At 40.1% G+C, this 23214-nt stretch overlaps 1 protein-coding gene across 3 annotated transcripts in view; it reads left to right on the top strand.

Moving 5' to 3' along the window:
• LOC133138366 (SLIT-ROBO Rho GTPase-activating protein 3-like) overlaps nucleotides 1-23214 on the top strand; it is a 67523-nt gene that overhangs the window by 9027 nt on the left and 35282 nt on the right. For all 3 annotated transcript variants that reach the window (XM_061257024.1, XM_061257023.1, XM_061257022.1), the window contains exon 3: nucleotides 16228-16423. In XM_061257024.1, the coding sequence (XP_061113008.1) occupies nucleotides 16228-16423 (196 nt within the window). The remainder of the gene's footprint in view (nucleotides 1-16227; nucleotides 16424-23214) is intronic.

Below are 23214 nucleotides of genomic sequence, written 5' to 3'. Positions count from 1 at the left end.
GATGGGAATTCTGTGTAGTTCTGCTCTTATTTTCTAAAAATAACAAAGAAAGGCATGGCAACAGAGGTGTTGATAAATAGTCACGGTAGAGGCTGCTGGCTGCAACTATTGTTCAGATGAAATCAGAAAACTTTTCCCCTCTCCTCAGCTGAAATGTGCTCTAATGCACTATTCACCTCACATGTGAAATGGAGGAATGTGTTCTGTATGTGGATCTGGCACAGAAATGTCTGCTTGTGTTAGCCTCCCAGCAGCATTGACTTTAAAATAACATTTGATGGCACTCCCTGGCGTGACTTAACATCTGTGCCACTCCAGTGATGATGTGGTTTCAGAAAAGATGTCTGTCAATGTCCTGTATATATTTTTTATGTCAATTTCAGTAAAAATGTCTTGAAGGTTCAAACAGGGTGTGCCACATTGTGTGTGACTGAACATGCCTTTGGAAGACTTTCAGTTGATATTAGTGATTCAGGGCTGTTTCTTCTTGTCTTATGTCCTGAAAGTTTGGTGATGGGTAATTTTCCATCAAGCAGGGGGTTAAAAAAAACATGGATTTTAAACCATATTCACATTCACGTGACTAAGTGTTGTTTGAACACTGCCAAAGTGGAAAATTATTTGATTTATTTAAGATAAAACTTTGTTTTAATATTAGGCCTGTGCTGTCTTCTGAGTTACAATGTTTAATTGCCCTTAATAAAGGGCAAATAGACATTTCAAGAAAAAATCATGTTTTTTTTGCAACTCTCTCCACTTTCTGCCTTCCAGCTGTTCGAAATGTTTCCCATATTTGCCACAAATATAGGAGAAGCTGTAAGCTGCAGACAAACCATCAGTATTAATCAGAAACGAGTAAACTATTGAGAAAATGGCCGGTGTGTAGAGCAGGCAAATTGCAGGAACGCAAGAGCACTGAGAGAAAATACAGGCATCTACAATTCCTGCATGCCATTCTCTGGTTTTCTCTCCCCTTCTCCCAAGGAAAGGAACATCCTGTAAGGCAAGGTTGTGAATACATGATGGGCAAGCCTTGGGATAGGTTCAGTCTTTCTTATTGTGTGCTTTCCACAGTTCCTTTAGCACTGATGTGCCTGTTTTAGGGCAGAGACGACTTGCGGAGTGGTGTGATGTTTCTCTGGATCAGATGTTTTTCTGGACACTGTGCAAGGTATATTTTGCACGATGGTATATTTTGGCTCCATGGGGTCAAGAAAGCCTTTATTTAGCTCAACAGTAGCTAAATTAAGAGGCAACCTATCCTTAGTAATTATACAAGTGGCATGCTTTTTTATAAATGTAAAAAAATATATAATAATAGGCCTAGTTATAGCTACCGCTAAAATGCAGGAATGAATAATAAAACAAAATAAAATACTAACCGGTTAAGACGTTGGCCATCTCGGTCAAGTGTTCATTTCGGTGAACCAGTTAATCGATTAACCATGCCCATCCCTAGGACAAACGGCAAATGAACCAACATTTCCTATCCTGTTCCAACTTTAGAGCTGTGTCCATGAAGGCCTCGGGTTGGCCATTGCTACGGAATGTCTTTCAGGGTTCTTACTGTGCATGTATAACAGTGTAAAGTGAGGCCATTTGTATAAAGGGAAGAGGTAACCATTGATGAGAGAAAATAATTGATAATCCCAATCCGTGGTTTATGTTCAGATAAGTGGATAACAATGGTGGAATTGACTGGGTATATCTTGATTTCATTTGAAACATTTGCTCTGTGATGTTAATGTCATTGCTGTTGTCTCTCTAATCTCTAAAGCGCTCAGTTGTGCATCCTGGCCATATGGTGCGCCTGGCATGGCATGGTGGCAGTTCGTTGCATGGTTTTATTAGATCTGTCCATTGTTTGTCTTCCATGCCCTGCTGAGACGGGCGTGAGGACAGCAGGTTGCCTGCCCCATTGGCTGCATGCCCTCAGGCAGGCCAATCAAACCCACATCTGAGTAGAAGGGTTGGCGGTAGGAGTTCTTTATCTGCTGTGTTTTCAGCCGACTGTGACTAAAGACTAAAGTATTTTCTCTGAAGTGTGTTTATTATATCTTCATGCACAAGATATTGTCCCTTGCTCACATTTAAAAATCCCTTTAGCACATTTTGTTTTTTTTGCTTTGCGTATTTGCAGTGGTTTGTAATTGTTGCATACATTTGTTTGTGTTTGTCTGTGTTTTCTTTTATTTTTGTTTTTTTAAGATCAGAAATAACCAGGCTGAATTAAGTCAGGCTGGGAATTTGTTGGGAAATTTCGGTGCACTTTGATGACTAATCTTGTGTCACATTGCTCTTTTTTCTTTTTTACATTCTGAAACGAGAGACTATAGCTAAATTGTGTATTTATGGGCAGAACAACTAGCATGGGTAATCAGATGGATGGAATGACATCCCATTGGGGATGACATCCCAGCATGGACATGATGGATCTGTTCAGCAGGTCATCTCACCAGTCATATCTGAACTTCTTTGAGGAGATGTGATCCCCAGTGCTCGGAGGTCATTGCCTGCTCTTCATCAGTTTCACTAAATCACAGTAAATTGTTCCCAGGAAGCAAGCCATTACCTAACACCTAGAAAAACTCTGACAAGGCAAATCATATAAACTGAGAAGGAAATTGTCGGCTGAAGTTTCATGTGTTAATATATTACTACTTTATTAAACATTTCACTGACATTAATAGTAAGTAAGATTTTAGCATTGTCATTTCAGCTCAGTAAACAGTTGCTACTTGCATTACTGATGTAGACCTATATATTTACAAACACAATCGTATGCTATCAAGTATTATGGTTTGAGTTTTTATAACCAGTGCCACATGACTGAATGTTGTCCTCGGTTCTTGAATGCTGGCTGTGTGTTGATCAGGATTTAGTCAAGGATCACTGGCTACTCCTTCACCATGGACTCCTACTCAGAACTGACCTGGTGTTGTAGTTGTCGTACTGAAACCAAGGCATTGACTGTAGTCTTTCTTGGATTCATCCATTGCTCCATTTATTATAGATGGCAAAAGGATTGAGATCACTTTGCTTTCTTCTCTACTTTGATCTTGACTTCTCAGTATTGGCTGACTGGGAACTCATTAAGATTTTGTTGAGTGAGCAATGTAGCCTCAAGCTATTTTCATTTAAGAGAAAATATACATCATAATATACGTAATCATTCCCTAATTGCTATTCTCAGAAAGTGGGTTTCTGCTTATTGAAATATCATGAATGTATCCCCATGGATTTCTATTTCATATGATTTTAATTTTCTGCAATACAGAGTAACAGCACCTCGAATAAGCAGTTGTAAGGATGAGCATCCTATGTCCTACTTGCCCTGAGATTGCTGACTAAACTAACCCTAGAAGTAACTGCGGTTAGGTAAGCTGGGAGCTCTTGTGCTACCAGTTAGTTTGGAATTTAAATAATTTTGACATTTATGCTTTGAGCTTTGAAATGAGTTTTGGGAATATGACTAGGACACATGGTTTTACTCCCTTACTGATTCAGTAAGTGCAATGGACCCTCTAATGACCGCAGTGTAACACATCATTAACTCCCCCCACCAATGTATATGCATCAGTCTTTTCAGCAAGGCCAGTTTTTATCTTATGATATCTATAGGGAAATTGCCTTCATGGATTACTGAGTTGACTATTACGTAGCCTCTAAGCCTTTGCCCCCATAATTGTCAGACTGCTGCAAGTAAGATTCCACAGAGTCCTGCAGTGACCTGTAGGCATGCAATAATTTTATTTACCAATTGCTGAATATTGAAAATTAAAGTTTGAATAGGATGTCATGTGTCTTATGGATTTTGAAAATCCTTTGAAAATCCATTCTTATCACAACTAATGCTGCCTATTGACATACATATAGGGCTGGTTTCACACATGGATTAATCTTAGTCCTGGACTAAATTGAGTTTAGAGTCTGTGAAACTGGCCCGTAATGTGTAAGATTGGCAACACAAAACACCAAATCATGCAGGTCTAACATGTGCTATCTATCTAGATAGCCAGCTGGCATAGTGTATTCATGAGAGTATTGTTAAACAAGCTTTTCTTCTGTTGGGTATCCTGGTATAGCCAACTACCAATTTCTGGCATTACCTGCTCTTTTTTTAATACCAAGATAGCCTGACAGCAGTTAGGCAAAATGGGATTTGCAAGCTGTTTGCAAATTGTTCTTATCACTTCACAAATCTGGTTGTATGAGCACCAGACCAATGTGAACTTTCTTAAATATTTCTGGTCTTCACTACTGCATAACTTCTAACCCCTACGTTGTCCAGCAGTGTTTGAACCTGAGTAGATATTGGCATTACATTTCTAAATTTTCTCTCTCCAGGGCAACAGTCTGCTTACCAAAGCTTTGGTTATGTCATTTTAATAAATTGTTCATATCGCATATAAAATCTGTTGACCATACATACCATATGTGTTCTTAATTTCATCCTGGGTCAAAGCACATGGTGAGCCGAAAACAAACAGGGAGGGAGGTGTCACACTTTGTGTGAGAAAGGTAGTATGGGAGAGCTGTGGAGGAGTAATTACCATACTTATGAGGCCACTTGCAAGGATAAATCTGACGGTTGTGTGTGTGAGTCCCCCCATAATGGCACCAGCAAAAGTACACAGGAACATGCTGCTGTGTTCACTAATGACACCGTTTCAGCTGTGCCAAAAGCTTTGCTTTTCCTTAACAATTTAATAGCCATGCTATAAAACTAGGCTGACCATTCCAAAATAGTTTATATTGCAGACAATATTTTTGTGCATTCCTGCAATTTAACAAGACGACTACCTTCAAGAAATGGCTTCAGGTTGTGAAGTGAATTTTATTTGTCTTTCCCAATGAGTTCAAGCAGAACATACAGTTCCATTTTATTTGTTCTATAACCAAACCGACAGTCCTGCAAGGTACATTGCTCACGTGTAGGCTTCACTGCTGATGGAACGCACAGTACCTGTTAAAAATCAGGATTGGCTGAATGATGGATCGCAATTTTGTTTCCATCAACAAAACACATAATATGCATTAACCTATTAATGTCCTCATCAAGAAAAAAGCTAAGGAAAAATTATGATGTGCTCTACCAAACAGTGAAGCAGAACATTAAAGGGTTATACATTACATTGGAACATTCAAATCCTCTCCAAAGGTACAGATACATTTCTATTAATGTTGTATAATGGATACAAATATAAGTAATGGTCTCCCTAATGTTCCCTCACAGCTAGAGTATTATAAGGGTTGAAATACAATTATCCTAATTTCCCTTAGTGTAGCCTTCTGAAACAAATGTCTTTCTAATAGACTGTAGCAAGCAGTATATCTGATCACTATCAAAAATGATTAAGACTGCTAGATGGTGTGGTGTGTATATAAACATAACATATAAACATCTTTTGTTGTTAGCCTTGTAATGGTCTCATAAGCGATTGTTGTGTGTGTGTGTCTGTGTGTATGTGTGTTTGTGTGTTAATTTCTGTTTCATTTATCATATTATGAATTACTGTGATGATAGATAAGAAATTGACTTCTGAGGTTTGGACTTATGGGCTTTAAAAAAGCAGTCCATGTCTATAAAATGTCTTATCGCACTATTGAGAAACTCATTAACAGTCCTTCCTGAAATAGAGGCTCTAATAGGTAAGTCCACAACAACCTGCGCACGTTCTGTTGACATTGTCTACAGAATTGCATATGTCACTATCCAATGCAGTAAAAACCTTTGAATCTCTTGTCTTAATATAAGCTAAAACAAAAATGAATGTGGGTCTTTTTTATGTGTAGTTTACATACAGTATCAGGCTCCTGTCCTCGTTACCTGTTCTCTTTTTTGGTGATTCTTTGTGATTATGTGTTTGCGGGCAGCTTTGAAGCAAGAAAAGGAAAAAGCCCCTTTTGCCTCAAAAAGAAATGGAGACAAACCACATCCCTCAGTGAGCATGAAGATCTGACACAGCTGGAGATCAGCCACTCACGTTGTGCTGTTCCCGCCGCACTGGTCCTCCAGCCAATGGGCTTCAGCAGGCAACACAGAAGGGCTTCTTCATTGTTTAACTAGCTGTCACCAGAGGCTGTATAGAGACTGGCAGCTGTGAAACACAACTGAACCCAGACTGCCTTTGAAACACATGAACTAATGTGCCAGAGAGAAAAAGTGCATGTTACAAAATCATTAATAGTCGCTTAGCAACAACTGGGCCTATCTAATGAAATAATATTGTGTGGTAACATAACAGATGTCGAGATGTGTCCCAGTGCGCGGTTTGTACTCGTGTTAGAACCTCAGCTGGCCTAAAAACTTGCCTGCAGGGAGGGAGGAACGTTTGAAATCCCTGCTGAGTGCAAAGAATAGTTTCCCTGAGTCATGATTCTTTTAGGTGTTTGGCAATGAGGGTTGCTCCATATCTCAGCCCTAACAGAAAGTTTATTCAAGTAAGCAGTACGATTATACGTGAAATATCCTACTAGCAAAATAGATTTATTTTCATCCGAAATAAAGTTCCTTTCACTATTCCATTCTGGTTTGAATTAAATTAAAATTAGAATGCTGTAATTCATTAAAGACTTTTCACTATGCTGTGATGATGTAATATCTGAGTCACTAGGCAGTTTACCGAGGGATATTCAAATCGAGTGTAATAGCATGTCTACTGCAGTGAGGGTGATGGACATTTTGGTGGTGGACTTGCCAACTCTGTTTTATTGGCATGTGCAGACCTCGAAAAGACCCCTGTTGCATAGCGTATGTTGGGGTCCTGTCATTCAAGGCTTTGCGCAAGCTTCCCTTTCCATCTGCAATGGCTAAATGGTCCTGTTTGGCGGCAGAACATTCCTACGGACTGACATCTGGTAAGAGTTTAGCTGGGGAACTGCTTGCTCTCTCCTTAGCCCAGCTATCTATTACCCAGGTCCTAAGTCATTCTTGGCACGAGAGCTGTTGTAAATAATTAATGATGCCTTGGATGTGCAGTCTGTTTTCCTTAACAAAGGATAAACGATGAACAAGCGCATATTTTTTACTCAGTTGTGTAGTATGACTGAGGAATGTGCCCGAGAGTGCAGTTTAAAAAAATAAATAAAATAATAATAAAAAGCCTTTGCTGTTGCTGAATACATGATGATGATGGAGGATTTGGAATATGTCAGTGTTCTGGTACTATGTAGAAAAAAAGATTTGTCTTTATTCTTTATGTTTTTTTTTTTTGTTTTTTTTTGGCAGTTTGAGAAATGCTTTAGTTTGTTTATGGTCTCTTTAATGTTGTGTCCTGGCTCAGATGTGTGGACACGTAAGCAGTGAGCATTTGTATGTGACACTATGCTCTTATTTTCGGCTGCATGTTTTGGTTACTCTGATTGGCCAGACTAATATGGTTCCAGAGTGTGGTCAGTGTTACTGTGGCCAGATTGTCCAGTCTTGAACAAATGCTGCGGCGATAACCTAGTGCAGATAACAGATGGGAAAGAAAAACAGTATTAACAATAACCAATGAGGCCCTCAAAGCCTTTCTCAGCTTCTGCAGTGGATGCGTATCCCAGCTTCAAAACCCCATGAACAAAAAATAATAATAACACATACAATTACATACCAGGCAAAGCCCATAGTAAAACTTTATTTTGTTTTGTTTGCTGAAATTGAGAAATGTTATAGATTAAGCCACACCACTAAATGGCACCATATTGGTTTTTGGCATGTTTGTTTGGATGTCAGTACATTATGTTTATGTGTAGAGACTCATGCTCTGGTTCTTTGTTGAGTGGTTGTTTATGTCGCTGTTCTGAGCCCTTCCCTATGCAGTGTGCTGTCGGTTCTTTAGCTGCTCATGGTTTGGTTCCTGCCCCTGCCCCCACCCCACCCCCGGCGATGTAGCTGGAGTCTGGGGTGAGGGCTCTATAAATTAACTTTTAATGGGTAGTTCATGAGGAGGGGAGACATCTGGCTGCATGAACAATCCACGTAAGATGGTAGTGTGGAGCACTGGATAATGGATATGTTCAACTCGATTTAAATTCTTGATTGGGCACTACAGTACCATTGCAGCCATGTCCATTGTATGTAACAAATATTGCAACATTTGATATCCAGTTTTATAAATTAGCAATGTGTAAAGTGTAAACTATAAACTGCCCTGATTTAGGGTCTGTGCACATCATGAATCGGCAATTTCATGTGCTCTTGCTGTGTCAATGTTTTTCAGAACCTCTTTTTCCAGGTGCTAAGGGTTCTGTTCAGAGGTGTCTTGCCTGCGTGTATCTTGGCAGTGTCGTAAAGTGCCCTGACGGTTTGGTCAGGGCCCTGGTTGAAATGGCAGTCCTCAAGAGCTTTAACAGATGGCCTGCACCCTGTCCCTCTAATGCAAAAGCCAACTCCTTTACCACATGCTCTCAGCTCAGCACGATTTCTCCCTCTAGAGAAAAAAAAAAAGGTTTGGGTCTTCCTCAATGGAGCGTCATTTGACTGAACATAAGCAAGGTCGTGGAGAATGGATGGGTGATGCTACCATGTATCTGTGATTCTGGGACAAATGCCAGTGCGACTCTTGGTGGGGAAAAAGTGTGTTTATGAGGAGAAAACAGGGAAAGTATTCAGGCCAAGCACTTAAATCACCTTGTTACAGTAAGTTACCTGTGTCGAATAAAATCTGTTTCTTAAATGTTAAGCTAAAAGCACCACTAAGAGGTGCCTCTTAAAAGTACACAGGTTATTAGAAACTGTGAGGGAAAGTTACAGTAGTATTCTATAACCGTATTGTGTAATATATACTACTTACTGTAGAGGCTGTGTGATGTCACATCAGTAAAATGCAGCTGTATTTTCTGTTAACACAGGACACCCAGTGCCCTCCAAGATAGCATTCTAAAGATATTTGCCTTCATTGTTTTTACGGCACAAGGCCTCTGAGCTCTGTAGTAATAGCGTGTAGTCAAAACGGCACGTTTTTCAGAGTCAAACCGAAAAGAGAAGGGTTAAAGTAAACATACCATCTCTTTGCATGAACCCTGTGAGCCCAGTCTGCCTGGCTCTGCCTCAGCTGTGAGGCCTTCCCGTGGTGGCGGGTGGGGGTGTACAGGACCGTGCTGTCGGGGGGCTGACGCGCGGTGATCTCACAGTGGAAAACCCTCCAGCCGACAGCGTTTTTTGGCCTCACGCTCAGTCAAGGCTGACTGATTGATTTAAAGGGTCTGGTGCACTGGGGGCCTTGGGTTGCCTTGAGCGTCAGGCTCGTATAACACACTGCAACAGTAATGATGATAGCATAGGAAAAATATCAAAGCAACGGAGAGGACTGTGGAATTAAATCCCTGCTCATTTATCCTTTCGTAATGTGGATGCATTATTCCTTTCTGCTTCCATGGGTTATTCAATCTACAAGAGTGATGCTGGGTTTATGTATTTACATCATACTAATGGAGTGCATTAAGTGAGGTACTAAAAAAAACAATAAAAAATGTTTAGACCCTCTCTTAAGTGGTAGCGGTTGGACTTAATTGGTTAATTATGCAGAATGCTCATTTTGTTCTGTCAACAAAACACATGCCATCTTCCCATTTAGCTAGGCCTACTTTTTCATTTTTTCTTACTGTATGTAGTGCTGTGATTTGGTGAGTCCCAGTACCAGTGTGTTGAAACATGAACTCTTACATTACGTACATTATAACATCTGGATCGTTCATTGGTTCAGTTCCCTTTAATCATAATAAGCTGATATGTGTTTTTTGTATTTCCCTGACACTATGCTGTAGGAGTTACACCATATGAATAGGCCTGTGAAATTAAAGCAGATGGTTAGGGGTAGGCTATTTGGCCTAAAATTCATATCACAATATTTTGCACTGTTATCATGATATTACAATGGATTAAAAAAGATTCAGAGCATACCTTCGATTATATAAAACATGAAAGGTTTGACATGACTTGATATACTCAATAATATATGTATGTACACCACTGTGTATTTTAGATGATCTGAAATATCATTGCCTTCCTATTATCAAATGCCATTGAATGTGGTATATACCTTTCAGATTTTCAATGAGATTACTAAGAAAATGATTGGATTCTCAATTAATTTAATTTCAATGGAGTGCATGTACAATCTGCATTGACTGGCGGCTCATATTCAGAACTTTGCCTTGGTAAGATTTTTGAATGGCAGAATAGCACAAAGGACTCAATCGTATCATTTTAAATGTCATACAAAATGAGCTGTGAAATGAGATTCCTCTGAGCAGTGCTACACTTTTTTGTGTGCGGTTTTAAACAAAACATGAATACAGTATATTTTAATTTAGTTTTATTCAAAATTGTGGAGATGAGTATTTTATTGCTTTGCTCTGATGTTGCCTGATATATTTAGAATCCCATACAGATTCAGAGTAGTAATAGGATTACATGCATACTGATAAAACAGGCTGTGGTTTCATGTCTAAAAGAGTTCATCAAAATAATATTTTTTTGGTTTCTTTGCTCTACTGTTGCCAAGAGCAGAATCAAACAAGAAGTCCAACAGCTAAGTTGAATACAGCACCTGAGTAGGGCAAGAAAGACACAAGAGGAGGTACATATACATGTACGTATATAAATCTCAATTTCCTGAGGTCAGAGGTCATATAGATAGAAAGTCCAGATGACAGTTACTTGTCCTGACCAAACAAAGGTCATTTAGAAAGTGTTCACGTGAGAATAAGAAAGCTAATCCTTTGCTAAATGTATTTTCAACACCTAGTCTTCTATGCTGTATTTTGGGGCCCCGCTGGCTCCTTCTAGTCTTATTTCATGCCTCAAATAGGGTTAATGTATGAGAACATAAACCATTCTTCAAGAATTGGAGTGTGCCATTGGGTACTTTTTGTGTCACTGTATTTGTTTTTGCTCTCATTATAACGGGCACACTAACTACTAGTATGTGTCGGTGTAAAGGATCAAATGTCCTTTTGAGAGGAAAAGTAAACAACATTAGGCCTGAACTTTTCTTTCAGTGTACGCACTGTAGATTTTGGTTGACATGGATTTGAACAATATGCGTCCTGTAGTATTTTATTCTCCAGCTGTTGACGATTTTCCCAGTGAATGTAGGAAACCACAGAGGAAGATAAAAACAGCCCAGATTAAGTTAGATTTATTACTTGAGGGAGCTACAGTGTCAAGTCTTGAATTAACTCTTGGGTTGGGCCTAACTCTGATCTATTGGTCAGCTAGGCCTCATGAGAGGTACAGCATTAAATAAACCCAGTGACATTTAATACATTGACTTCTGGCATTGTGCCTCTATACTCTTATATTCTTACATAATCAAGATAATTGATTGGGTCATTACAGTATAGTTAGAATTTATTGAATAATATGTGGCAATTACTTTCTACAGAATTCAGTTTGTTAAACAATAATTTTGAATCAGAATGTTATTATTGTTCCAAATTCTAATATTTGTCCATTCACCATGTATTTGAACATGGCATGTCTTTCTGAAGGAAGTCATAGAGTATTGGAAATGTCTAATGACTAAGTCGTGACACCCTCTCTTCATTTAGATAACTGCACGATCGTGGAAACACATTGTTTGGCGGTGTCTCTTATCAAAGCCCAAAACCAAGAATCGCTTCCCTATACCTTCTTTCTTGTCGCTGCCTTTCCTGCTGATGTTGAAGAAGGCTGTGTTCCTGGCGATGTGGTTATGCTAATCGGAGTGAAAGTAGGTGGAACAGACAAGAGGAGATCCATGGAGACTCCTGCTTCCTGGCAGACACAGGGTCATCGTCTGTCTGAAGGGTGGGGGGGGGGGAGGATACATTTACACACAGCACTGCAGTGCCAGCATGCACACCAAGGCTATTTTAGTAATGCATTATTCGTCCACACAGAAAATGCATTCAGATGTAAACGGGAGTATTTTTTGTATTTTTTGGAGGGACAATCGATGGGCTTGCACAAAGGATTTCCTGTGTGTGCAACTGCATTATGGATAAGGCTGTCCACTCTGGAGGCTTTTAGTTTTCAAATACTGCTGTATTGTCAGTATTTCTAAAAAAAAAAAAAAAAATGCTACCTATATTTCATAGATACTTTCATTTAAGAAACTGAAAATACAACTTGCTGTTAGTTTTGCCTACATTGTAGAGGAAATGAAAAGGCTTAGAATGTGTAATGCCCTGGAGCCTTTGCATGCATTTCTTTACTGAAGAGATGGCAATTATAGTGTTATGAGTATGTGTATCATGTAATTGCCCATGTTAATTCGCTCTTGCAAGTCAGAAATGGGATTTATGCTCCAAGCAGAGGCTGCGGTCAATTCTAATGAGGCTGTGCGGTGAAGGGCGGGCTTCCATGGATTCTCATTGTGTATAGCAGGCGAGCTGGGGAGGTTGGGGGGGCACTGTGTAAGGGGCTGCTTCGTAATCTGGGGAATTCATAGTGTCCCCATCTGTACCCTCCAGTTGTAGGTCATTCATTTTACATCATATTCTCTCTCTCTCTCTCGCTCTCACCAAATACAAAACACACCCACGCACACACACACACACACACACACACACACACACACACAAACACACACTCTGACTCTCTCAGTTCAGTTGGCTTTATTGGCAGTTACCCTTATACTTGCATGTTGCCAAATCACAGGATGAAATGCAGTACTGAATCACAGACTAGCTTATTGTGTGTGTGTGTCGCTCCCTCCTCTCCCTGTCTGGTTCTGTGCTCAGTGAGAGTGTCGCTCCCTCCTCTCCCTGCCTGGCTCTGTGCTGAGTGAGAGTGTTGTGTTCCCTGCTCCCTGCCTGGCTCTGTGCTGAGTGAGAGTGTTGTGTTCCCTGCTCTCTGCCTGGTTCTGTGCTCAGTGAGAGTGTCGCTCCCTCCTCTCCCTACCTGGCTCTGTGCTGAGTGAGAGTGTTGTGTTCCCTCCTCTGTCTCAGCTGGCTCTGGTCCAGGTGAAGCTGCAGAGGAGAGAGAAGGGAGGTGTCTGGCCTGGCAGTGGCTCTGCTCCTCCTCGCCCCCAGATAGACCGCCTATCCTATCGCAGGGCCTGCCACAATAAACCCGGAACTGGCCAAATAAAAACATGTTGTTCAAGGAGACAAAATGCCTGCCCAGCCCCAGTTTCCCAATTGATCAAATTATGAAAAGAATTGATGGCTTCTAAATTGCAGGTTGAACTTTTGGCCTTCAACCATGCTACTATTATTATCCTTGTTAAATCATTAACCTTGTATTCATGCCTGTGCTTATAATAGTACCTATTGAGTAGCGATTGCTTTTAAGGTTTCAAGTTAATTTACATATGCCTAGCTCTTCAGTACCTGTAGTTGCCATGTGTACAATAAAAGCACATGAATTGATGAATTACTAGATGATTTATGAAATCAGAATTTTATCTGTTCTCTTAGTGGGGTTTTGGGAGTGGTATGTGTTCTCTCAACCAATTTTAAGTCTTGCAAGTCTTCTTTTCTCCATCTGTAAAAAAACAAAAAAAACACAAACACACGCACAAATTTCAGCCCAGAATTCACAGGATTCTTTTGGCTTTATGGGGCTGAAAGGAATTTCAAAATGTCCACGATAAATAGCTATTTGAAGAATGCAAAGCATTTCTGAATCATTTGTATGATTTTCTTGAAGCTTTCTGAGTGCAGAAACACCTCCACAGTCTGACCTATTTTCTTGTCAGTCAGATCCCTTTTTATTGCATCATATTTAAATCTTCCGTTTCCTTCCTAAGAGTTACTCTGCCTGGCATTTGTCTGAATGAGTGTGTATCTGATGGGTATGGTGCAGTGTGATTCTGTGCCCTCGGATTTCACACTGAATATATTCTGAGGGAAAAAGAGTTTGAAAGTTTTAAAATAAATGTTTTCTGGATGCCTTTGGTATCGAGCTGAGCATTTGGAGTAACTGTCCTGGGAAGCTGGGATGGTCCTGGATGGGGAAGCAGGAACATGCGAGACATCTGTTGATTTAAAGCAGCAGGTATAGTTCCATATTTTCTGTGTGATATGGAAGCCCTGTTCATGAGGAAGAGATGGGAATATTATGGCCCCACATATCACACTGGTTGTGTGCCAGCCTTTCATGGACAGCAGATTACAAGTCCAAGCTTTTGAGGGGTCAAACATATACCACTCACACAGCTTATGCGGTGCTGCAAATGAGCTGGTTTGTAACCCAGTGCAATGGTTTACGGTTATTTTATTTCAGCGGGTGTAAGCCCAGCTGGCACGTTCTAACTCCCAACAGATCTGTAACATTGTAAAAAACATAATCATGCCATAGCAATGCTACTGTAGCAATGTAGTGAGAATCTGGCATGTAACTTTGTTTAGAAATGAGTTCTCCCTCTTTGTGAATGGTTTGTTAACTGAGCTACTGACTGGATCAGTTACTGAGATACTGAGTTTCTGTCATTATTTCTGAATTGTTCTCGATGTCAAGAATGTGATGTAGAACAAAGCATGATTCATAAAAATCATAAAAATAAACAAAAATGTTTTCGGAAATGCTCCTTCCATGCTCTGAATTTCAAATGAATTTACTTCTATCTTACATTTCTTAGTAGACTTGAATGGCAGTTGAATGGCAGTCGGTCAGAGTCTACACATGCCATTTAAAAACAATGGGGAGTGGTGTATATCAGGAAATGATGGTATCGAATATATCCTATATGTCCTAGTATTTTCAGTGTTAACCTGCATTGCTGAAGAGATTTTGATTTATTGTAATGGGAGGGTAGTTTTCTTTTGTGGTTGGGGGTCGGCGATTCCTGGAAAAGGGGAAGTATATGGTTTCTTCAGAGGGGCTGGTCCTTTGGTCCTTGTGTGCTCAAGGCAGACCCTGCTGACTGCCATTTTAGCACATGATTACTGTAGATGTCTCTGCAAATGCTGAAACTGTTGTCATATACTGAGAGTATGTGAAAATCATTCTTTGCTGGAGTAAACAAAGTGAAACTTCAAATAAGAAACAAATGTGCTTCAAGCCATTTGGAGATGGTATGTTCCTTGTTTACTGGACATACAGTGAATGTTTGAAAAAGTGAGATGGCTGAGGAATGCACTGTCGCAGGGTGCGTTAGTTACATTAGTTTTGAAGAAGCAGTTTCTTAGTCCTAATGAGATTTCACTACTCCGATAATCAAATTGCATAGCTGGAAAAATAGCATGCTAAGGTAGTTCTATATTGATTTAATGTTGCCTGCAGCAGCAAGCCAAGTGGTAATAGGCTTTTATTTGCTATGGGTTTATTATATGCTATCAGATCAGTGGAAGCTATATTAAACTATACTCTAAATATTGATTACCTCACTGACCTCAAGATCAAAATTGTTGCTAATTTTACTAAACCAAATGGATATATTCCCAGCATGAATGCTGATTGGATAATTGAAATATATCCATAAATTCTGCCGATAAGCTTGCAGATTGTGCTCTATTGAATTGTGGAATCTCAGCCTTTTCCTGCTGCTAATAATGTAATTTAGCATCTCAGGGGTGCATTTTGGTCCAAGGGTAAATGGATGCAAATTAAAGATAATGTTTTAGTTTGCAGACACACTAAATGTAGAACATTTTACATCTTTCCAATTAAGATGCAATCATAAAAAACTGTTCTCACACTTTGTTTGCTAGCTTGAGGGGAGACACCATTGGCAGGGACAGTACAGTGGAATTGGTTCATTTTGTCAGAATGGATTGTCATTTCCATCGATTTCCATTGATAGCCTTAGCAGCCTTGCTTTTAACTGCTTTTCATCAGAGATTAACATGTGCAATGCCTCTTATTTTAAGGGTAAAGGCAGTTTACCTAAGTAATGACTAGATTAACGTTTCTCATATTGGACATATCTTTGACAGACTACTACATGCTAACCAGTCAGTGCACCCAACTATCTGTTTGTGTGTTGATTTCAATGACAGCTACAAAATGACCATGCCCAGTAGGTCATTGACAATACAGTATAACTGCCTGGCTCGCTGGCTACTATTTCTTCACCAAATTCCCTGAATCATTTTAAATAACTTTCGATGGAATCATTAGTTTTGATGAAATCAAAGTTTGAAATGATATCTTTGATATAATTCAACCCATCTATGAAAAAATCAATTTTGTACATGACCAGGGGTACAACACACCACAATACATTCAGATTGTGGTGTTGCGTGTTGTGCTCTCTGCAGTGTAGCAGTGCGTTTGTGTGACCGCTCTGTCTGTGTGACTTGGACCGGCAGAGATCCGGAATCAGCTGGTGGAGCAGTTCAAATGCCTGGAGCAGCAGTCGGAGTCGCGCCTGCAACTGCTCCAGGACCTGCAGGAGTTCTTCCGCCGCAAGGCCGAGATCGAGCTGGAGTACTCCCGCAGCCTGGAGAAGCTGGCCGAGCGCTTCTCCTCCAAGATACGCAGCTCCCGGGAGCACCATCAGTTCAGGTAAGGGAGGATTAAGGATAACCAACCTACCACTCACCACACAATCAGCTTTGCTGTTCTGTGTCTGTGTGCGTTTGTTTATGTTTTGTTGTGCGTCATTACTCAACGCAGTTGCAGCTGTATAGTCACAAGGCCAGTTCTTTAATCACTCATCCGCAGCCATCCGCTGAGTTATATGTGCAGTACGGGTGGTTGCATTTCTTTTACAGTTGTCTTTTTCTGAAACCAAACTGTCGGAATTGAATTTACAGATACAATTTCTCTTTATTATTGTCATCCCTGTTTAAAGGTGCCTTGGCATTTTATCAGCATCTCTAAAGGCAATGGCCAGTAATCAGGAACAAAGACATACTGTCCTCACAATACTTTTACAACACAGCAATAACATCATTTTCTAGCATGGTCACAATGATGATTTACTGTCTTAAAATTGGCCCAGCACATTTTCCTTTGTTGCCATAGCTTGGGTATTTTATTCATTGACACTTATGACAAAGCTGCCAATGACATAACATGTACTGTATTATGCCTGGTTTCTTTCTTTGCTTTGCTTCTGCTGTTGAGCTCATGCCTCAATTACAATTTAGAGTCTTTTCTATGCCTAACCTACACATAAGTGTAAATGAGAAATAAAGTGATTTTTTTTATTATTAAATATACTAATGTCAAATATATACATGGATTTCCTGTCTCCCCATATGACATTCATTCATCTGATTGACATGAAAGTAAAAGAGTTGACAATATTACTTTAAATCATAGCATTCTGATTTGAGCTCAACATTAATGACATCTTCACGGAACATGGCATCATCGAAATACTTTATACGGATTATTTAATGGTGATTCTATTTGGATGATTCTGATTCTTTAGCCCTATTCGGAAGGGATTTGTTTCCCGAACAATGTCTGAGATATAATTGCTATTTAGGGATGTCTGTAATTTAATGATTTTGGATGGGATTGGAATCCCTGTAGTTTCAACTATCCGCAGACTGTTGGACCATGTTGGTATGATAATAAACATACGCTACCCAAGTAGTCAAAAGGTATGTATGAAAATAAATGTATCCAACTCACAGGTTTAAATCAACGTTTCAATTCGTATGGAATTAAAATGATCAGAGTTCCCCCAAATTGAAGGAAACAGTAGGTAATTTGCTCAAATTTTCACCGAGGTTGTGTGTGAAAAACAGAGACATCATAGATTCAGACAGGATTAATATCACGGAGTACACCTATGATGCATGAAATGACCTAACCCCCCCTGGAGAAACTAGTTCCATCTGAATAGGGCTTTTGTGAAAACAGTTACTTGTTCCCACTGCTTCCTCAGTCCCATGGGCTGTTAAAGAAAGCATTTGCATTTAGATGCAGATTTGTCCTTGATACTAGGGTGACATGGAAGTGGACCATGACTGCTAAATGGCTTGAACTACAACTGCACTATATCAATCAGGGGATAATTTTCAGTGGTGGAAATGTGTATATGTAGCCTAACATAACCAATACATTTGACATGTTATTTGCAAAATTATAGCTATAAACTGAAATGTCATGAAATGTACCAATATATTATGCAATAGTAAAAAAATAACCTGTAAATATACTGTAGATGTAAGCAGCAAAATGTGGGGTCCAAGCTCACAGCCAATGTTAAGCCACTCCACTTAACATGAACTCAACATGAATGCCAATCACTGGCTGTAGGGAGGTATCCTTTATCATTTTTTTTATTGGCTTGTTATTCATCAATATCAAAATTGTAAGGGATTTTGATGGAGCTTGGTCTGAGTAGGTTGTACACCACATTTTGTGGAACTTGGTCAATTTCTGTAGCACAATATCTTTCTAAAAACAAATATAACAAACAAAAACACTATGGCAGACTTTATGGGGCCTCAAGGCAGATTTGTTTGATCAAAAGTTCATTTTAACAAAATAGTGCAGTGCTGGGCCCCCTTATTAGGTGGAGTGCCATCCATTTCCTTCCTCCATCATTGGGCTGATGGATGGATAGGTGGAGATGTAATACATCTGTTAAGTCTAAGATGAGGGTTAACAGATTATGTAAAGAGATACACTTCACCCATTCTCCGAGCTGTGCCTCTTATCTCCCTAGACTTATACACCCCAATCTTCTGTATATGGTCCTAATACTGTTGTTATCCAATGCTTTAATCTTATCACCCATACTTTCTACTGTCTCACAGGCACGATCAGAATAAATGTGGCTTACTTACAAATTCTCCTCAGACTGTTCATGGCTTAGAAAATAACCTGACCTGACCCTTGCAGTTGTCATTGGTATGTTATCAGTATGAAACAGCCACACAATCTACAGCTGTAAAGACACAAGTCAAGTGTGAGCTGAACAGAACACACCTGGTGTGTACACGGTAGAATGTTCTCTTGACATATTTGCAATGATACACAAACATCCACAACACACAAAAAGAGATGTGTTCAGCATGCTGAGCTAAAGACTGAGGTTAGTAGCAATGGGAAATAATTGTGCTCTTGCAGTTTCTCGATGTGTGATGTAACATATTGTAGCAGATGTTAACTTTTCTCTCTGAGCTTTGCCGCATTTGCACACAAAGCCATGTTGAAAGGAGTGTTTTGTCGAGTCTGGCGTAGGACACTGTGGCAGATATCCGGTGCTTTCTGATAGGAAAGCATGATGTGTTTATTATAGCCCGTTCATTAAAAGAGAAGTTTTTATGACTGAAAACCTGACTGATAGCTTGATAGACCTATTTTTTTACAGCTAGTGTAAAAAACTGTGTGATGTCATGTAGAGCCAAAATGATGGCAAAAAGGGAATGCTTCTTGTGACCAAATGGGTCTGAATATAATCATTCTCTGTTTTGACAAATTAGCCATTCTTTTGAAGGTGCATAATATAACATAAATAATGCACCCTTTGATAAAGGGTAATGTCTGTTATGATGGAGTTTGCCTAACAAAAATGATAAAGTAGCTTTGTGATTCTGATAGTTTTTCCCTTTCAGTCTCTCAAAAGCTATATTGATCTGCTTTCAGACCACAGGGAATATGCTAATGCAAATGCACACTCATAAAACATGCTAGCTTCCAAATCACTGCATGTAATTCAGGAGAAAAACTGGACCTGACTGAAAGATAAAATGTTAATGAATGAAATTAGGCCCTGATGATAAGAGGAATGGATTAAAGGCTACTCTTTATCTCTTGGTAGCAGACATAGTCTGACTGCTTAATGTTTGTTGGAGAGGAACATTCCATTCAGATATACCTTTTTTTCTGTTTATTTTTAACTGTTTTCTGGATTCTTGGACTGTCTTTTTCCGAATGTCACTGTACTGAAAAACTGAAATGTTGGAAACAAATTGTGACTGAGCCAAAGAGCTTTCCATGGAGAAGTCAGGGAAGCTCACTTTTCACCCAAAGCATGCCCATGAATATACAACCCAGTGCTATTAAACAGATCTGTTTTTCATTAATTTGTTTATTTTCTTATTTAAAGATCAAATCCTGTATATTATAACATAGTAATGCATTATGAAGGGACTTACTGTAGCTTGCAGTATCTAGGCTTGCCTCGTATAAACTGTTCAAGTGGTACATATTGAAAAAAAAGCCATCTTTTAAAATTTCTTAATCATTCTTACTGCTTTTTTCTGCCTACACAATCTTAATCATTGAAGCTTTCTATGATATAAATAAGGTTCCTATGTATTTATGCCAGCTCACAAAGATGCACAACCTTTTCACACTAAGACAATTCCCAAGACATGCGTGAGCTCGCTATGATGCACTCTGCAATGAGGATGATTTATTTATAAATAATCCTCTAACACTTAACCGCTTTGACAAACTGACCAAGAGGATGAGCATAGCACTGTTTTGCAAGTGTATTCTAATCAATATCAAATCAGGATTGGAGCCTGCCAAACCTGACACAGGCTTCAATTTCAGCTACTATATGGTACTCTTCCCATTCACAGCCACGCCATACAATTGTGGAATGTGGATATGGGACTGTGTTGTTTGGGAAGAAATGTATGCAGCAAGCTAGTTCTTATTCAGGCTGCCTTATGGCTGATGAAATCTAGTGCTTTGCAGTAGCTGATAGGCTTTCATCCAGGCCCATGTTTGTAGTCAGACCATGAATGTGAATCTGGCATGGAGTGGTGTTCGTCTTGGAAATTCTCCCCTCTACCTTTCTATCCTGAAAGTCTGTGAGTGATTTATGGGACAAGCCAAGAGATTGATTTGTATAAGAAATGAAAGGGACCCTGAATGGGGCACAGAGGCACAGATCACCATGTAAATACATAGAAGCAGGACTGAAATTCAGCCCATTGGACCTACAATGCTGGCAGCATGTGCCACACTTGGGGTTCACACATACTTTGATGATCCTTTTGATACCAGCCCCCATCTTCCACAGATATGCTGAAGCTTGCCATCTGAACTAGGGCAAAACAAACATGGGAGAGATGCTTGATCTGATGGGAGAGATCTGCTTCCTGTGTCTCTGTGGGTATCATTGCCCTGGCAGATTCACCCAATGGGCACAAATATCTGTATTTTTTTATAACGGAGCTGCATTATACCTGGATCAGCATCCAATTCAGAAGAGTTGAACGCAGAGGTCCATATAGATTATTTGTTTATCAGTTCATTGTAAAATACAGTTATTAATGACAACACAAGACGTGAAAGCATTAAACACATGAAACCTCTCAGAATCATGCAGTTCTGACATTGTGGAGCCACAATGTATGACAACATGACAATAAAAACAATGTGCCTACTGCGATATTTTCTAAATCCCTGAATGATGGTATTATGTTACAGAGAATACAGTAGTGCCATAGGTGACTAAGGTCCCATTTCAATTTCACTTCCTTCACAAACCTGGTGTTACAACAGGGAAATGCACAACTGCAATATTTTGCTTCCTTAAAAGTCAAGTAATGAGAAAAGAAACAATAGTTAATATGATACACTCACCAAATTTGAATGCTGTGGCTTTATCCTTATCATTTTGGGGAACTGTAGATACAAAATATAAAAACTTTACAATACCCTAGATTTCACATAGCTTTGGATCTTAATCATTCTATCACATATGAAATCATTGAATAGAATAGAATAGAGTTTTATTACTATTTGCACAGGTACAATACAGTACAGGTACATTGGAATTCTTGTGCGTTCTCTTCCAGTCAGGCAAGTAAAAAAAATACACATAAATAATAAATGGTGAGGCTAGTGCAAGTAAAAACAGTGCAGATGTACATACAAAACAATACAATACAATACAATCCTATATAAGACAAGAGTAAGTAAAAATCAAAAATCAAAAATAAATTTCTTATTGCACTAAAAAAATTTTGTCAGTGGGGAGTGAGATGTTTCCATCCCTCCTTAATGTCCTGTGCCACTAGCCTGACAGTGGCTGGGAAGAAGCTGTTGTGAAAGCGGGCCCTGTGAGTTTTGATGCTCACAGGCCTGCGATGCCTCAGGTTGTAGCCTGAGTCCACCCATTTGAACAGGGTGTGTGCTGGGTGCTGTTTGTCCTTGAGGATACACTGTGCTCTCCTCCTGCAGTGCTGGGTGTATATAGTGTCCACAGAGGGGAGATCAGAGCCAATGATTCTCTCTGCTGTCTTTATGACCCGTTGCAGTTTTTTCCTCTCAGCCATAGTGGTGTTTCCGTACCACACTGTGATACCACTGGTGAGGATACTTTTCACAAGTCCTCTGTAGACTTGGGTGAGGGGCTGGAGTCCGAGTCTGGCCTTCTTCAGCAGCCTGATGAAATATAACCTCTGCTGAGCTTTTTTCACTGTAGCTGCAGTGTGTTTTGCCCAGCTGAGGCTCTCACTGATCTGAAGGCCCAGGAACCTGTAGCTCTCAGTCCGCTCAACCACTGTCCCCTTGATGACGAGAGGCTGCAGAGAGGGGGCTTTTTTCCTGAAATCCAGAATGAGTTCTTTTGTTTTGTCCAGGTTTAGAACCAGATCATTGTCCTCCCCATAGGCAATGATCCTGTGGAAGCAGGTCTCTATATGATGACTCGTCCTCCCTTTTAATCAGGCCGAGGATGGTCGTGTCATCCGCTTACTTGATGATGGTGTTATTGTCCTGATTGGAGGCACAGTCATATGTGTAGAGTGAAAATAGCTTAGGACTGAGGCAGCAGCCCTGCGGGGTTCCTGTACTCACTGTGAGCTCAGCAGAGACCTTCTTTCCCATCCTCACCACCTGTGGCCTGTCTGTGAGAAAGTCCAGGATCCAGTTGCGGGTGGGTGTGGGTACTCCCAGGTCTGCCAGCTTTGCGGTCAGCTTCAGCGGCCTGATTGTGTTGAAGGCTGAGCTGTAATCCAGGAACAGAAGCCGAGCATAAGTGTCATGAGAGTCCAGGTGTTGCAATATGGAGTGAAGTGCTAGTGCCACCACGTCGTCCACTGATCTGTTTGAGCGGTAGGCAAACTGAAGTGGGTCAACAGTGTCTTGAACCACAGAGTTTATTTGTTCTAGCACCAGCTTCTCCAGGCACTTCATGGCAACTGAAGTGAGTGCCACAGGTCTGAAGTCATTCATTGTGGTTGTGTTTGGTTTTTTAGGGACCTGCACAATGACAGAGGACTTAAAGGTGCGTGGGCCTGTTTCCTGTGAGAGAGAGGAATTAAAGATGTTAGTGTATACCCCTGCCAGCTGCTCTGCACAGGCCCTCAGTACTCTCGGTGCCACTCGGTCGGGTCCCACTGCGGGGGTTCACCCGCCTCAGAGCCCCG

The sequence above is a fragment of the Conger conger genome, chromosome 10, assembly GCF_963514075.1.
Source record: "Conger conger chromosome 10, fConCon1.1, whole genome shotgun sequence".
Classification (NCBI taxonomy): Eukaryota; Metazoa; Chordata; class Actinopteri; order Anguilliformes; family Congridae; genus Conger; species Conger conger.
Note: the sequence above shows the minus strand (reverse complement) of the source record. Positions and strands in the feature narration are given on the sequence as shown.